General features: G+C 45.1%; 1 protein-coding gene and 1 long non-coding RNA gene across 2 annotated transcripts in view; one reads left to right on the forward strand and one right to left on the reverse strand.

The window, feature by feature from the left end:
* tg (thyroglobulin) overlaps positions 1 to 13,591 on the forward strand; it is a 28,889-nt gene extending 15,298 nt beyond the window's left edge. Inside the window, exons 33-49 of the mRNA XM_088326628.1 lie at positions 2 to 116; positions 180 to 247; positions 2,158 to 2,307; positions 2,378 to 2,443; positions 2,518 to 2,655; positions 2,768 to 2,950; positions 4,113 to 4,317; positions 4,384 to 4,462; positions 4,935 to 5,085; positions 5,148 to 5,338; positions 7,231 to 7,395; positions 9,363 to 9,503; positions 11,557 to 11,747; positions 11,811 to 11,909; positions 11,984 to 12,124; positions 13,162 to 13,340; positions 13,408 to 13,591. Coding sequence (XP_088182754.1) covers positions 2 to 116; positions 180 to 247; positions 2,158 to 2,307; positions 2,378 to 2,443; positions 2,518 to 2,655; positions 2,768 to 2,950; positions 4,113 to 4,317; positions 4,384 to 4,462; positions 4,935 to 5,085; positions 5,148 to 5,338; positions 7,231 to 7,395; positions 9,363 to 9,503; positions 11,557 to 11,747; positions 11,811 to 11,909; positions 11,984 to 12,124; positions 13,162 to 13,340; positions 13,408 to 13,499 — 2,354 coding nt within the window. The 3' untranslated portion in view covers positions 13,500 to 13,591. The remainder of the gene's footprint in view (position 1; positions 117 to 179; positions 248 to 2,157; positions 2,308 to 2,377; positions 2,444 to 2,517; positions 2,656 to 2,767; positions 2,951 to 4,112; positions 4,318 to 4,383; positions 4,463 to 4,934; positions 5,086 to 5,147; positions 5,339 to 7,230; positions 7,396 to 9,362; positions 9,504 to 11,556; positions 11,748 to 11,810; positions 11,910 to 11,983; positions 12,125 to 13,161; positions 13,341 to 13,407) is intronic.
* Positions 10,446 to 16,199, reverse strand: LOC148371985 (uncharacterized). The gene is made up of 3 exons (XR_015849507.1): positions 15,742 to 16,199; positions 12,299 to 12,430; positions 10,446 to 12,198 (listed from the first exon to the last, which is right to left on the reverse strand). It is a non-coding gene; the product is annotated as an uncharacterized LOC148371985 (long non-coding RNA).
* Between the last annotated feature and the right edge of the window lie 906 nt (positions 16,200 to 17,105).

Genomic DNA, 17,105 nt, shown 5'->3' on the forward strand with positions numbered 1-17,105 from the left:
GTGGATCTAAGAGGTCCGGTCAAGAGCTTCTACCAGCGAGTCTCCTATGAGAAAATGGTTGCCTACTCAGTGCGTGATCGAGTTAGCATGAAGGCTAACACGCCATTGGGTGAAGGGTAATAAACACACAAACACATTTTTCGATTTTCCAATATGACTTTTTTTGTCTATGCTTACAGGTTTAAGGATTGCGAGCGGCGCTGTGACGTGGATTCTTGTTGCCGCGGTTTTGGCTACATCAAGGATGGTAGTGCAAAATCATGAATGTATCTTTGACGCCACCTGCTGGTTGAGTGGTCATAACACACCATTATTTTCAGTTTTCTCTTTGATGTTGACGAAAATTTATTTGCCACACTGGCTGTGAAGTGTATTACAGTAATAGGGGGTTTTTGGGGTTTTTAAGGGTTATTGATCTATCTTCGTTATTCATTATCCATTATCCGTTATCGGTCAGTTCATTATATGCTACAAAGCCTAGGAGCCGGGACACTTACTCTCAGCCAAAGGGCTAAGCTAAGGTCCTAGCCCTAAAGCCTTGTTGCGATCATTGCGAATGCACCGTTCCCGGAGGTACTGCAATACCGGGCCGATGCGTGGAGTGGACAGAGCAAGCTCTTATTCCACCTTCATGATCATGGTATCTCCCCTGCCAGGTAAGTAACCTCTGTGAAAGTAGCCCATATGCCCAAAATGGACTGTTTTACACCTATATTAGTGTCCAGCATTTACCAGAGGGCAACAGGTCAAAGAGATGGTAGCCAGAGTGAGGAGAGTCTTTTCCAGTGTTGATGTCTCTGCTGCGGTACTGCAAGCATGTCACCCAGATTGGGCAGGCAGCAGCCAATGATCTTCTTGGCTGTGTTGATAACTAACTTCTTTCTGTCCGATGCCGTGTTCCCAGCATACCACACTGTGACGCCATGTGCCTGAATGCTCTCCACTGTGGATTTGTATAACAGCAGGTTCTGTTCAAGGTCTTTCCTTCTGAGATCCCTGAGGAAGTGGAGCCGACGACTGCTGGGTCTTCCCAACCAAAGGCCCGTGGTTAGCAGACAATGTGAAGTTGTCAAAGATTTGTGCTTGTTGCAGAAGTTTGAAGGAGTGGACTCCCTCTCCACAGTTCCCATTTATGATAAGAGGAGCTGGATCTGTGCTTGCCATCCCATAGTCGAGTGTGACTTTCTTGGATTCCATGTTCAATCTGACTTTATATTTCAAGCAACACATCGTCATCGTCTTTACTTCCTTCCTGTATGCTGCCTCATCCCCATCAGAGATGGGTCTGACCAAGGGGATGTGGTCAGTGAACTTCACAAATTACGTTCGTGGATGGTTTGGTGAAGTCTACAAGATCTACAGAGTAAACTGTAGAGGGCTCAGCAGAAATCCTTTGGGGATGGAGGAGAGCCTCAGCTGGGAGGATTTCCCCCCCAGGTTCTCTGGGAAGGGGGTATTGAACACAGAGCTGAAGTCCAGGAAGAACACCCTGACATAGCTCCCACCTTTCTCCAAATGGCTCAGCGCAGTATGAAGCTTGTTTTTTGTATTGTCAGAGAAGTGGTTTGCCCTTTAGGCAAAACGGATGATGGTCCAGTGTGGTGGGTAGACAACCTCTGCTGTGCTGGAACACCAACCTCTCAAAGCGCCTTATGACTACAGGCGTACATGCGACAGGCCTGTCGTCATTGAGGCTTACCAAAGACGATTTCTTTAGGATGGGGATGAGGGTGGAGATCTTAAGGCAGGGTGGGATGGTAGCCTGTGACACAGACTAGTTGAAGATAATGTCAGAGACCCCAAGCAGCTGGTCTGCCCAGTCCCTCAGCACCAACCCTGGTACACCATCCGGGTCGAGAATTCACAGTTCTCAGCAGATGTCCCACTAAATCTCTTGAAACATTAGTGTGCTGCTAGTGGTTATTCATGGGTCCGGTGCAGTCATTGGTTGCCTGCCATCTTGAAAGTGGGCAAAGAAGCAATTTAAAATCCGCTGGCAGTGAAGCATCGGCCCCAAGTCACCATTTTTTTGCCACTAAAGTTTGTGATATTTGATTCCCTGCCACAGCCTCCTTAAGTCTTTTATGGAAAAAATTGGCATTTCTAACCAACATAATAGTCATGATTTTCCCCCTTTAATTACTCACTTCTACACAGGTGACTCTGGTGTGGCCTGCGTGATTCTGATCAGCCTGGGCATCCAAACGTGCCCCGAAGACCGCACAAACAGCACCTGGACCATCTCGGACTGCCGAGCCAGCGACGTGCGGGTATGGCCGCAACCTTTCGGCTGGTATCAAAAACCCGGTGAGGGAAAAGATAAAAATACAATAATTCTGGTTTGTTGCAGTGTGTAATTGTCCACGTGCATTTACAGTAAATCAATGGAGCTCGCGGCCATCTTTGTGTCCTGCCTTCAGTCTGCCGAGATTGCGTCAAAACGGTGCGGTAGCTAGCACCGCTATATGATGGGAATTCAACTTTGGAGTACTGGCATGTTTTTTTTTCTCTCATCAGTATCGGTGGAAGAGTGGCGGGCATTACCTGAACAGTCACTGCTGGTGGATGAGGCGTGGCCTTCCTATGACATCATCGAAATTAGCCTCGACATTGCCGAAAAAGACCCCGACCACACTAGGAACTGGTGTCTCCATGGTAACCCACAAAGGCGCCTTTCACCATATCTCCTCACTTTCTAAAGTCTTTCAGTCGATTTTTGTGTTTGTTTTTCTCTTTTAAATTATCTTGTCACCACTGTCTGTTTCAGCCTGCGAGGAAGTGGAGTCTTGTGCTGCCGTGTCATTGGCTGAGCTGGAGACGGGCACTCGCTGCGTCCTATACCCCGACAGTGTTGTCTGCGGCTTGAGCTCCGCCCCCAACTCGGAAAGCCCCGCATCCTCCTGCCGGCTGGTCCTCCGAGAGCCTGCCCCCCATGTGTACTTAAGGAGAGGTTAGCCAATCAGCGATGGCAATCCCGGCTTTTTTTAGAGAACAGCCCCTTTTTGCTCTGCTTGCTAAAAAAAAAAAATCATTAAACATATGATCCCTAAAAAAAAGCAAGAAATGTAAATGAAAATATTTACAGATCTACAAAAATAGATAGAACAAGCCGATGGCCCGGTGTTCCTGGGCCGATGAGATATTGTATTGGGCTGCTTGGAGTGCTCAGTGGTCGAGAGATGCACTCAATTTGGCTGCCAGGGTGCTTTACGGACGCCACTAATCAGGGAGCCAGCTCCTGATTGTTGGGAACCCGGCTTCCGTTGTTCACTTTAAAAAGCTGGGTCATAGAGCCATTACGTTTGCCAATAACACATTACTTTCTTGAAAGGAGCCAGCTACTTACTGATTGGTGGGGAGCTGGTTCCCGTCGTTAACTTCAAGAAGCTGAGTCATAGAGCTGTTATTTTTGCCAATAAAACATTACTATATCGAAGGGAGCCGACTCTTGATTGGTGGGAGCTGGCTCCCGTTGTTCACTTCAAAGGGACAGTTCGTAAAGCCGTTACATTTGCCAACGACACATTGCTATATCAAAAAGAGCTGGCTCCTGATTGGGGGGAAACCCGGCTCTAGTTGTTCTCTTCAGAGAGCCAGCCCATAGAGCTGTTGAGTTTGCTAACAACACATTACTATCTCTAAGGGAGATCTTATTTGTGAGAGCTGTCCGCTGTCATTCAACAGAAAGAGCCTGCCCACAGAGTCGTTACGTTTGCAAACTACTCATCAATATTTTGAAGGAGCCAGCTAATGTTTGGTGAGGAGCCAGCACCCGTCATACACTTCATGGAGCCAGCTCAGAGAGCCAACTAATAAAGCCGCTCACTCGCAGAGTTGGCCCCTGATTGGCAGGCTGCTGGCTCATGTTGGTCACTTCAAAGAGCTGCTTCAAAGAGCAGTTACGTTTGCCAACAACACATCACTGTCATGAAGGGAGCCGGTTCCTGTTGCACACATCTAAGAGCCAGCTAGTACAACTGTTATGTTTGCGAACGACACATCAGAATAACGGCTCTTTGTCCGTCTTCGCTGTGCAAATTTCCATTATTTGTGTGTTTTACTATGTATGTTTGTGTTTATTCACCCTGTTGTGTTTTTGTTCCAATGTTCAGCGCAGTCACCAGCAATGACAGACGTGGCCATCACGGGACACGGCACACTACAGGGTGCAGTGGTGGAAACGGCTCTGGGCCATACCCAGAAACGTGTTTTGCAGTTTCTTGGCGTCCCTTACGCCCGTCCACCTGTCGGGCCTCTTCGCTTCCAGAAGGCACAGCCAGCGGACTGGACCGGCACCTGGGATGCCACACAAGCGCGGTACGTGCCATGGCACCTGATGGTCAGGCCCTAAACACAACTGACCTGCAGGTTTCCACCACATAGGTCCGCTTGCGTCCAACCGGGCCGAACGGATGGCAGCGAGGACTGTCTCTATCTGGACATCTACCGCCCCGTCGCTGCGGTCAGTGGTCCGCAACCTTTTCTGTAGCACTGACCGGTTTATTGTCTAAAAATATTTTCAAGGCCCGGTGGCATTAAACATGCTTTTTCTACGTTTAATAAAAGTATATCAATGATTGTAATAGCAACAATTTCAACATTTATAATGATAACAACATTAATGATAACTATAATGTCTGTGCAATATTAGAGCATCATTCTCATTTAGACGCTAAACCATTTTTGTGTAGCATCTATCTCCTTGGAATCCTTGTTTCTAACGTGACAGTTGCACCCGCCAGTGTGAACTACACTGATTTTAATTCAAACCTACCACCTCAAAACCCTTGTTTAAGTTCAGTCTCAAATGTGGAAGTGTCAGTAAAACAACAATAGGGGTTGGCCTGGTGATTACCAACTACTCGACATGATGACCACGCCCTTCGCTAGCAATGCAGCAATGAGCTCCGTCGGCTGACCTGTGTTTGTACCAGAGAGGACGTGTGCCGGTGCTGCTGTTCTTCGTCAACTCGCCGTCGAACGGCGGACAAGTCCTAGTGGATGGCACAACCCTGGCGGCATTGGGAAATGTGATGGTGGTGATGGCTTCCTACCGGACGGCGGCGCTCGGCTTTCTTGCCACAGGTGCCGCACTTGGACGCCATTGAGTTACTCGCAATGTGACACACTCACCTGTTGTCCAACAGGTTCAGCGAACGCTGCTGGGAACTGGGGGGCGTCGGACCAGGAGGCGGCCCTTGCCTGGCTCCATAAGCACCTTCCGGCGCTGGGCGGGGATGGCAGCAGGGTGACTGTCGGGGCAGAGCGCGGCGGTGCTGACGTCCTCAGTTTGATGCTTCTGCACCAGGGGCCGCTCTTCCAGCGTATGCTACTCATGGTCAGTTCCAACATGTTCTCTTTTTACATGAATGCAGTATATTCCATAGGTGGACATTCCTGGCCTCAAGGGCCTCATGTCTTGCATGATTTTGGGAGTATCTCTGCTCCATTACAGGTGATTCCAATTACCAGGTTTGTTAACAAGCTCCTGCCAGCTTGCTAACAAACTCATAATTTGTATCACTTAAGTCAAAGATAAGAAATCTCCAAAATCATTGAAGTGCCCCGCTCCACAGGGACATGCGACAAGTAAAGCCTGTCTTTTGTACCAAAATCCAAGTTAAACGTGACCATATAATAAGAGACAATGAACAGTGAAAAGTGGATAGTAATAAAGAAAAAAAACCTCTGCTCGGCCCCAATCTACTGACACGGCTCGAAACTCGGTTCAGGTCGGGACAGGCTTGGGCTTAAGATCTTACTTCAAGGCTGAAAGTGGCAGACAAAAGGCTAGCTCGCTTTATAGTTGTCTGACCTTTCGCTATTAAATCAACGCGACAGTGGATTTCTTTGTCTAGCCGCTGTTGGCGCATCGCCTTGGTTGATCACGGCTCCGTAGCCAGTCATAGTTTGTGAAACCAGTGACGTCACTTAAAGCCAACTAGATTGCTTCATAAAGCTGTTATGTTCGCCAATGAAACATCACTAAATCGTAGGTGGGGAGCCATCTAGCTGGCATTAAAATGCCAACTCTGAATCTGATTGACAAAACCAACAGTTTTCTCAAAAGACTGATTTTACGGCCTACGGCCTTCAAAATCTATTGTGAAGCCCTCCGGGTAGATTTCTGAGCCTAGCAAAAACTAATGGCTGAAAATGTGATTGATTAAATGCTTAAATATAAAACCACTCATCTGTACACAGCGCAACCAGGGGGAAGAAGTAAAAAAAACTGACAGATAATTTTGAATTAATTAATTATTTAATAAGCATTCATGGTCAAAACATAATTAACATCACACGATTCAGATAATTTTAGGGCAGCAGTGAAGGCGCTTGTCTTTTTTGTCATTGATAACAAGATAGTAAAATAATGAATGGAAGAGATTAGACAAGGCAATCCAGGGTAAACTCATACTAAGGACTTTAAAACAGGGGTCTCTAACTCATGGCCCCTGGGCCAATTGCGGCCCACCAGATGGCAGTTTATTATGAAAGCTTAAAGGGATTGTGTGCCATTAAGAGCCCCAAAAATACTAATTCAAAAGAATGTACTGATTTAAAGAATAAACAAAAATACATTGACTATGGTATAAAGGTGCATGTTTAAAAAAATCATCTTTGAAGCTTGCATTTTTCTTACAAACATAGAGGTCCCTATCGCCCCCCGCCAAAAAAAAAGGTTAAGTCTTATTTTTTCTTTTCGTTCTTCTTTGTTCACCTTCTTTTCTCCTTTTTTCTTTTGTATCCTCCTTTCTCCCCTTTTTTATGTTCTCAATTTTTTTGTAATTTTTTTTTTCCTTTCTTTTTTTTCTTCTTTCTTTGGGCCCAGAAAACAGCTTTTTGGTCACTTTGAGTCTCTGAAATTTGTTTTCCTTGCACATCAAAATACAGTGACATCTAGTGGTCAAAGAATACACACTGTCCATTTATTGCAAGTGCAGCCTACACAAATTATGGATTTAATGATGATTGATTTTCATTTTAATTGTTTTCTATAAGTTTTAAAAACTTTTAGATCTCATTTTGTTTTGTATTTTTAAAAAAAGGAGACCCGATTTGGCCCACCCTGATCCGGACCGTAGTTCTGGTGGCTACCAAATAAATTGAGTTTGAGCTTTAACGCGAAAATTAGATGAAAGACTGTCAAGATAGCTAGGCAAAATATTTGCAACATAATAATAGTGCAATAACAAAATAACAAAATCCTATTACATGTGTTCCTGGTAGGGCGGCTCATTGTTTTCACCGCGCTTGTTCCAAACACCGTCAGACGCTCACCGCCTGACGCTTCGATTGGCCGCTGAGCTGGATTGCGCAACAGACGACCAATCTCGTGTGGCGGCGTGCCTCAGGGAGGCACCGGTGGCTAAACTCAACACTGCTCAGACCAAGGTAAACCCTGCCTCCTGTGTAAGCACCATCCACAGCGGCCTTACTGGCAGAGGTGGGGAATTTTGGTATCGTTCCACGTAAATACAGGGTAGTATCGATCCATACCGATCCAATTGATTGATTTATCATATCTAATAACTACAATGCAAACCTTAACGGTATGTTCTTCTTCCATGTCGTATCCCTAAGCAACATATATTTGTAACTTTTCTTGAACTGATGGATGTTTTGACTTTGCTTAAGGTCCTCATTGAGATTGTTCCATAGTTTTTTATAGATATACAGAAACTCTTCAATGTGGTTCTTACATTTAAAATTTTGAAATGATGTCTTCTCCTAAACTGATAAACTTCCTCCCTATTCCTAAATATGTTCTGCGTGTGCACGATAAATGATGCGACGACAGTTCTACCCAACCGATCTGTCGCAGTACCTGCTGTAGGGAGTCATTAGGTGACTAAACCCCCCAAATCCAACCTCAAATGGCGAGCACCAAGCAGGGAGGCAATGGGTATGAATGTTGTAAGTCTTATGACTCTCCCAGGGTGGGAGCACTGCACCAAGGCCAATGAGCTGGTGAACTTTATTACTATAAAACAATAAATATAAATATTTAAATATTTTTTTTTTCATAACAAAAGTCAAGCGTGTCAAAAAAAGCAGCAATGTCTCTAAAATACAAATATAACAATGTCAACATGGCAAATATGATATCACAATATTTTGAAAATAATGGCAGAAAGTGCAAATAGTGTAAACAATACAATGTAAAAACCTTTAAAAGTATAATAAATAAAACATTTCTACTCTTTCAGGACAAAATTTAAGAGAGCCAAATCAAAAAAGCAGCATTGAAAAAACAAATATTGTATAACAATATCAACAAGACTACTTAAAAACTTCCATTGCACAATATTTTAGAATCTAATTTGGAAGTTATGATGTATGAATATTTTTACAATTGTCATGAACCAGAACGGACACTCGGATCCAATTGCGTCAGTTTCAGAGTTTTTATTGACAAGGATCGTTGGAACAGGCTTGGGATGTCGGCTCTTGCTGGTCGAAAGCCTCTTCGGGCGGAACGGCAGCTCCGTGATGAAAAGCGTAAGGTGCAACGTAGCGGGTAAGTCGGTGGCCGGGGCGGGAGAGTAGATCGTAAAACTTGTAACAGAAATAGGTCAGGCAACGAGAGGTAGGCATGAATCAGGCAAGAGAAATCGTGGGTACCTTGTATGTTGGAGTCACACTCAGAGATACGAGGAGTACACTCGAACGTCCATCTCTGGAAGCTGACAGCTTAAGTGGGGAACACCATCCAATCAGGAAGCGCATTCCAGCGCGCCAGATGATTACCCCAGGTGGCTCCACTTAGGTAATCACGACAACAATAGGCTGACAACATCCCTATTGTAATAGTTGAAATAAGAAGACAATATCGATCCTGTGTCAAAGACCAGAAACGGAGACAGGACCCACTTGTGTTTGTTTTCTCAGCTTTATTTAGGAGGAAAAGGCTTGCACCCACAATCCGGTGATCGTCGGTCACGGGTAGCAGATCGTTCGGAACTTGAAAGGTGCACTGCCGTGGCGCGCAAAGGCAGTGTCGAGAGCAGGGGAAGAACAAGTCGATGGCCAGGGCGGTGGAGCAGAAACGTAATCGAGTTCAGAAAAGGGTTCGGTGCCGGGAATCAAACGGAAATCAGGACAGGATAGAGTCAGGGTCGAAAAGCCTTGCCTAGAGTGGGCTGAGGTTCGCAGACGGACCGACAACGGGTGACAGGACGACGGGGGTTTAAAAAGAGATAAACAGCCTATCAGCATCCGAGGCAGTTAGCACCAAAGGAGCAGACTCGGGTGCCTCGCATCAGTAATCATGATATCCTGAGACAATATTGTCAATCCGATTCAATATTCAAAAATTTTCATATTAGAATCGATCTTCTGCGACACTCTGTGCATTGTAGTTGCTGGCCACCGATGGACCTTTCCGCTCGTGGTCGCCCGTGCGAGAGGTGGAGGAGGTGCCGAAGACCCTGCGCCGAGTGGACCTCCTGCTGGGAACCTCGCAAGACGACGGAATCATCGCCCGGATGCAAAGCGTCAAGGTAAGAGCTCTTGGCATGTTCTGGGTGCCAAGACGTGCATTTTGAAGCTTTGCGCAACATGTGTAAAACAATGTGGCCCACCTGATGTGGCCTGCGAGATAATGCTAAGAGAAGCACAAGAGAAAAAACGCGCTGCACTGCGTTAAACAATCCGCCGCTGCTTTAAATATGTCCACTGGATGTGACCAAAGTTAGGCGCCACTCGCAAAACAGCCACTTTAGATGTATTTGCTGACTATCAACCAGAGAACATTGACGAAACTGTTGTGGAATAGATTTTTCCTCAACATGTTTGTTGGTTTCGGATACAGACAAGGCAAGTTTTCAAAATAGAAACTGAAAAAAAGATCAGCTGTTCCTTCAGAGAATATATTCCGGGCATAAATAAACATCTACACAGGAAGTCAGCTGATAAGGCAACAATCGTGGTCCGAGTGATCAATCAGCAAGTGTTGGGCACGTTACTTTAAAAAATTTGTAATAGTTACTCACCACTTCTTTAAAAGAGTAACTGAGTTAGGAACTGAATTATTTTGAAGTAAAAGTAATTCCCCAGGGAATCACCAGGGAAAAGTAACCATTCCCGATATTTTAAAAATAAGTTGTGTGATAATGAATTTGAAATTTTCTGAGCAAATACGAAACACCAGAGTGATGTTTTTGACCGGAGTTTACTGGAAGGCCAACTATTATAGAGAATTGTTTTTTTCCGGCTCGGCTCACTTTCAGGTCCCAAACGGCTCTTCAGGTTGTTTTTGTTGCTTTAATCCCTACATTACCACTTATAATGTAACAATATGCATAGAATGATCTAAAGAGGGGGAAAATTAAGAAAAACAACAAAAAAAGGGGAAAAAACAAACAAACAAAAAAAAATACAATGACAAAAAGAAAAAGAGATAAAAGAAGAGAAAAGAATACACTTTACACTTTTATCCAAACACATTAACACTGAAAAAAACAGGAATCATTATTAAAATATTTATAAATCGACAAAAACAGATCATTTAAAAAGCAATTGTAACCTTTTTCCTACGCAACAAATGTAAAGTCACCAACACAAAATCCCCCAAAAAGGGATATTGACCAATCACAAGAGAAAAAAAGCATCTCGAGAGAACCAGCTGTTGATTGGCGGAGAGCCGGCTCCCTTTGTTCACATTTCGTGAGCTAATGACACGGGTCAGGGTGCTGTCGAATAAAGGGCTCACATTTTACACGAATCAGCCCTCATTGGCATTTTCTTTTGGCGCATTAGTAAGTACTATATTCGTAATCGCTATATAAATATATGGTAGTCACTATTTTAAATGGTGACATGATCCAAAAAGATGTGATTTGTACAATTGGGGGAAGAGTGAAGTACCACGCCGCTGAAAACAGCGTCAGGTTTGCGGGGACATGCCACTGTTCCCGTTCTGAAGCCTAAGTAACACACCGCTTTTAACTGTCTTGTCACAGTTTCTGTGTTGTAACAGCGGAAAAAATGATTAGTAAGATTTAACACCGTTACATAATGGCGTTATTCCCAACACAGATCAGCAAAGATGTCAGTCTTCAGGAGTGATAGGCAAAATAAAGCGCGGCTTTGAAGCTTGTGTTGAGTAAGAGGGGGCATGACAAATGAAGCCCCGCTCGAACCGTGTGTCGGTGACATTGCATCACTGACTGGGAAGCCTTGTTTTCGGTCGAGCAAATTAATAGATCCGACAGAGCGCTAAGCCACACCCATCATAATTACGGTATCCAAAAAGAAATTAATTGAACACCGAATAGTAAAACATTATGTGGCACGTGTCACACAAGGTTCATTGGTCCATGAGGCTTCACTTTGCCCGTTTCTAGTCCAAGGGTTCCGCAGTTGGTACTTGTGATCCAGAAGGGCAGGCATGGGTTTTGTTCACTAAAATGACAACAAAGTTGTGACAAGAGGGCTCAAAACGTGACGAGGAGGCCTTAGGGGGCTGATTAAATAGTCAAGAGGGAGAGCCGTGATTGAAGGGTAATCAGGATAAGCTCGAATGAGTTTGACACCCCTATCTTGCACCTTCAGGACTTTGCGGCGGCGCTGCCCGGCGGCGGAGGTAGCAAGGTAGCCTTTTACGAGGCGCTGAGCCGCTCGCTGGGCGGAGTTTCCGAAAACCCTTTGCTCAAGGAAGCGGCGTCCTGGTTCTATTCCTTGGATCATAGCTCCGCCCCTGCCGGATACAACCTTTTCTCGCGTGCATTGGACAACGCTACCAGGTAAGGGAAGGAAAACGTATTTTCATTTAGAAACAGTTGCTGGAGCTAATGTTGCCGTTACAGGGATGCTGCGATCATCTGCCCCGCCTTGCGGTTGGCCAGCCACTACGCTGAGGGCGGAGCCAACGTCTTCCTATACCACCAGCCTTCCACCATCAGCAGGTACTTTCAGTGTTACGGCTGCCAAACAAGACGTTCTAACGTAACCCGGTTCAATTCCCGCTTCCTTTTTGCAGGGCTGAGCTGACCCTAGCACCGGACTTGCAGCTGCTGTTTGGGGCTCCTCACAGGTCCGGCAGCTGGCATCGTTTCACCGCAGCCGAGCGCCGTCTCTCCCTGGCCGCCATGAGTTACGTGGCCAACTTCGTCCGAAACGGGTAAACGCACGCTAGCACCCACACAATTTGACAGGCCCAAAACAGCTAGCTTTTGTTGTCTCACCGGTACCAGGCTGTAAAAATATGCGATACAGGGTGTCACCTCAAATGCAGCAGTCTAGTCAAGTCATATATTGGGACGTGAAGTCGTGGCTCTTAGGCTTAAACTCCTACCTGCAAAACTTATCTTTCATGCAAAACTCTGGGGCATCCATCGTCTGCCTGTTTTCCTCTCTCTCCCTTGTCACAATGGGGCAGTGTCACAATGTAAGTCAGCCGCTTGCTCCACCCCTGACTTCAACACTTCTGTCAACAAAGATACACATTAAATTGGTAATACAATTCTTTCATAGGCATTTTTTGAGTAACAACGTAGCTGTTTTTTTGTTTTATCAAGTGATTTCTAATTTTTGTCAGTATATATTATGAATGGCATCAAGAATATTATTGGGTTTTGTTGCTCATGCTCGAGGATAGCTGCATTGATTTGGATTCAAAAGAGAGAGAGTGCAGGATGCTGCTTCGTTTTACCCATGCACTGACACAAAAATCCCACACTTAAATTATTTACTTTACCTTTTTAAAAAGGCGATGATTTATTTTTAGAAATGCATGCTGCGTTTTATTGCATTCTTTTTGTTGCCCAGAAAAGGGGCACGTTTTACACGTTCCATTTTGTTGTTGTCATTTTTACTTTGAGGATTTGAAAAAACGTCAAAAATTGGATTTCTTTATTGCATTTCTTTGATTTTACAATAGCAATGAAAAATACTGTAATTCAATAATATTGTAATGAAGTTAAACTTGAGGTGGTACATCATTCCTCGCAGGATGTGCTGCATCCAACTAGTCATTTTAATAATAGGCTAATACAGCTAAAATAGATACACACAGCAAGTGTCACATTCATTATAAGGGTTATACAAGGCTTATAATTATTTTGCAGCTCAAACACATTTTTTCTTTCTGGTCCAATATGACTTTTTCAACATTTTGGGTTGCCTATCCCTAAGCCGTGACCATTTCCCCCCCTCCAGTGATCCGAACCCTCCCGCGTCGTGGTCTGCGTCCGCTCTACCGCGCTGGCGTCCGGTCCTGTCTTCTGAAGCACTGCCTACCTATCTTGAGCTAAGCCCCGCCCTCAGCCAAAAGCAAGGCCTACGCCATCGAAGCTGCTCTTTCTGGAACAGTTTTGCCAGTGTGCTAGCGCCCGACAGTAGGTCACCGCGTCTAAGCTACCCATTGCAACTGTGGCAACCTCTCACTCCTACCCCTCTTTGCAGGGCAGTCCGGGGCAGAGCCTATGTTTGACCCCAAACTCCCACTGGAGGTGCCGCGAGGCCAATCAGAGAGCGACAAAGACGCCTACAACTGATGTCATCGGGCCCTGACCTCATCGCTTTCCGTCCTGGAAGCTTGATTTTGACTGATCTGTTCTGTTTTCAATCAATCAATTCAGAAATAAAAAAAAACTCCCCAATCTTCATCAAAGTGTGTCAATGATCTCATTCTTAGAAATATTTGACCAGGCAACTGTAGTGGTCCAATGTCATCCAGAAGAAAATGGGCTCCTGTTAAGTTTAAAGTTTAGAAGGCACGCAAAATAAAGAAGACTTCAGTGAATGTTAAACTTGCAAGGAGAACAGGGTAAGAAGCCTTCTGATAAGAGGGTTCAACCTGTTCCCAAGGCCCTTTCCTGAGCCAAGTGTTTTTATTACACCAAGATGACAAATACTTTGTTGACTCAGCTCAAGTAGGCTTTAAGGAGATTTTATTATTAATTACAATGCGACCAGTGAACAGACTAGTGTCTCTCAGAAAAACAAAAATGGCAAAACCACACACGGTCTCTCCCTTCTCTGGATATAGTATCGGAACGCTAGCCCTCTCTACGGGCCATTTCCCCGGATGTGAGATTTAGCTCGAGGGAGGGTTCCGCCTCCAAGTTCGGCGGACCTCCCTTTTGGATTGTTATTCATCATAAAATAAACCTCTGGGATCTCCGACGTGGTGCCTTTGGGCACCAGATAGCCCATTGAGAACGCTGGATTAGCCCGCGGACAGTTTCTGAAAGTACCTCAATCATCACTCATAGTGACTTTCCAGGAAATCTGATTTCTTACTGGCATGCTGTTTAAGTTGTTAACTGAGCTTCTTTTAACTCATCTTCTAATTATTACATCCTGGTAATAACATAGAAACAACAAAGTGATAACATAAGTTATCATTTTAGAAATGCTTATCAAACTGGTAACCCTTTGTCCTAAAAAGTAATACAAATTGCTCTCGGCTATAAAAAAAAAACAGTACGTGACACTGATCTACCTTAAATTTGAGAATCTACATCACAACTCCAACTTTTGACCTCAAGATGCCGGCCTTGAGTCAATATTATAAATTATTGGCACGTGCGCTGGCTAAAAAATGGGCAAGACATCTTAACATTGCTGGTGGTGTGCAACACCCAAGAAGTATTTGCACAGCTTTGACTGTCCAATGTGTGTCCCTGCAGCGGGTGTGCTATGGTGTGGCCCTACCCACTGTGGCTCCTCCTCAAGCCAGTTGTCACCGTTAAAGCAAGATACACTTATGAACAAACTCAGACTCACTGCAACCACAACCACAAGAATGTTGCCTCTGTCGACAACGCTGCTCGCCGTAGGGATTGCAGGTCAGTGTCCAGGTTAAAGGTTTTGTGCTCGTAGGTGAGTTGCTGAGTTGTGGTCGTGTGTGCAGTGTCTTTAATGGTGGGGACTGTTTCTATGGCGACTCTTTCCCCTTCACCCACTACGGCGCCTCCTGGCACCGGAAACGGCACGAGTGCCGTGACGTCAACCAGCATTGGTACAGGTATCATGACGACAACGAGCAATGCCACGGGTGCTGTGCCGACAACCAGCAACAGTATAAGTGCCCTGACTACAACCAAAAACGGTACAATTGCCATGACGACAACCGGCAATGGCACAATCCCTGTGACTATGACCAGCAACGGCACTAATGCCATGACAACAACCGGAAATGGTACAAGTGCCATGACAACAACCTGCAACAGCACGGATGCCATGACGACAACTGGCAACGGCACAACATCCGCCGGCGCCACATCCACCGCTGCAGGGGGCGGAACCTCCCTTCCGTTGGGCGCAGACGTTCCAGCTTGGGGCGTGGCCCTCCTGGCAATGGCCGGTCTTCTTCTGGGGCTGCTGCTCATCGCACTGGTTGCCATGGTTAGCACTCCTGACACTTTCTGCCATCTTCTGAACCATCCTTATAGTTCAGGATTTACCATTTTACGATTCGGTTTTGGTTTTGGGTGCAACAACAAGGCTGGCCACTAGATGGCAGCTGATAATTGGGTGCGATTGCGAGAATTTGGGCGTAACAAATCCTCTTCAGTAATGCATGTTGCCCTTTTTTGTCCGTCAGGTGCTGTGTTGTTGCTGCAACAAGGGGCGCGAAAACATCCTTGAAGACATCCCACTCTACAAAACGCACACTCGATTTTGGAATGCCAATTACATCCCCGCCTATGTGAGTCAGCGCCGTTCACGCCCACCAATGTAGTCTACCGTCTAATCGAGCATAGTGAAATATCTCAGACTAGATAAACGTACTTTTGCTTATTCTTTTAGCTTGGACGGACCGCTAACACTGTTGTTGTTGTTTCAGGAGGACCTTGCCAAGACAACGGCGCAGTGACGAGACGTAACGAGTCATCACTGGGCCAATGCAGTTTTCCTCTATCAGATGTGCCGTAAATGTTGATTCCTGGAGATGACGAACGGCAACCCAAGAATCGTTGTTGTGTTCTTTGGCGTGGTCGACCTGTCCAAGGTTCAAGCGAGCGGTCACCGCCTTTTTCTTTGTCTCCATCGCCAGCTTGTACATCCATCAACGGTTAATAATAAACAAGCACGTGTTTCGGTTTTAGAAAATGATCCCAGCTTTGCGTTTTCAATCATATTAACTTCCGTTGGTGCCGCAGAGTGACCAAAGAAGGGCAGGATGTCAGAAAAGTCTATGCAAAGATTTCTCAAAAAATAAATCGCCTCAAACATTTGTAATAGCAGCTTACATGTCATATTATAGCCCAAATTTATTCGAAAGCGAGAACAAATTGTATGCCAATGCCGACAGTGCGGTACTGATCAATGGTACCATTGGGGCGTGGTTTTAAACCACAGTCGATGTGAGAAAAGGTTGCATTCTCTCTCCAACTTTATTCAACATTTTCCTGGAGAGGATCATGACCAAAGCCCACGATCAACATGAAAGTACAGTCAGTATCAGGAGACATAACATCATTAACCTCTGTTTTGCTGATATTGCCGGACTGGCAGGAAAGGAACTTGAACTTGGATATCTGGCCAATCGTCTAGAAAAAGCATCAACACAGTATGAGATGGAAATCAGCACAGAAAAAACAGAAGTAATCACCGACAAGCTCCAAGGTATCATCACAAATATCACCATCAACCACTAAGAGATTGAACCTTTCACCCAATTTAAATCTTGGAGCTGTCACATCAGAAGAGGAGTCGGAACCAGAAATTATGGTGGGAATAGCTGAAACCACAGCCACACTTTCCAGACTATTGCCCACTTTTCCACAATCTAAAAAGAAGCCAGGAACCTTCAGCAGTGGAAAAAGCTGTTCAGAATTGGTTCTAATTGGTGCCCTGAGAGTCAGGTGCTTAACGGATCCGTCAATCATGAACAAGTTAGCAAATTTTTCTCCGGGAAAACTTGCAAAGCATGTTTCTCATTGAAAATGCAATGACTTCCTCTATTCTTAGTGTGTATTACACGGTCCCTTCTCAAGGTTTCTTCATTTTCCTCATGTTGAGGTTTTATGATTTTTTTCTTTGCCCTCATGTAAGTTTTAGATCTGGGGATGGTGTAATAGTCTGTAGTTTGCAATAATCTGTGGTTTGTGCAGCCCTTTGAGACTCCTTGTGATTAAGGGCTAAACAAATAA

Source organism: Urocampus carinirostris, chromosome 2 (assembly GCF_059441175.1).
Source record: "Urocampus carinirostris isolate Australia breed hairy pipefish chromosome 2, RoL_Ucar_1.0, whole genome shotgun sequence".
NCBI classification, from domain to species: Eukaryota; Metazoa; Chordata; class Actinopteri; order Syngnathiformes; family Syngnathidae; genus Urocampus; species Urocampus carinirostris.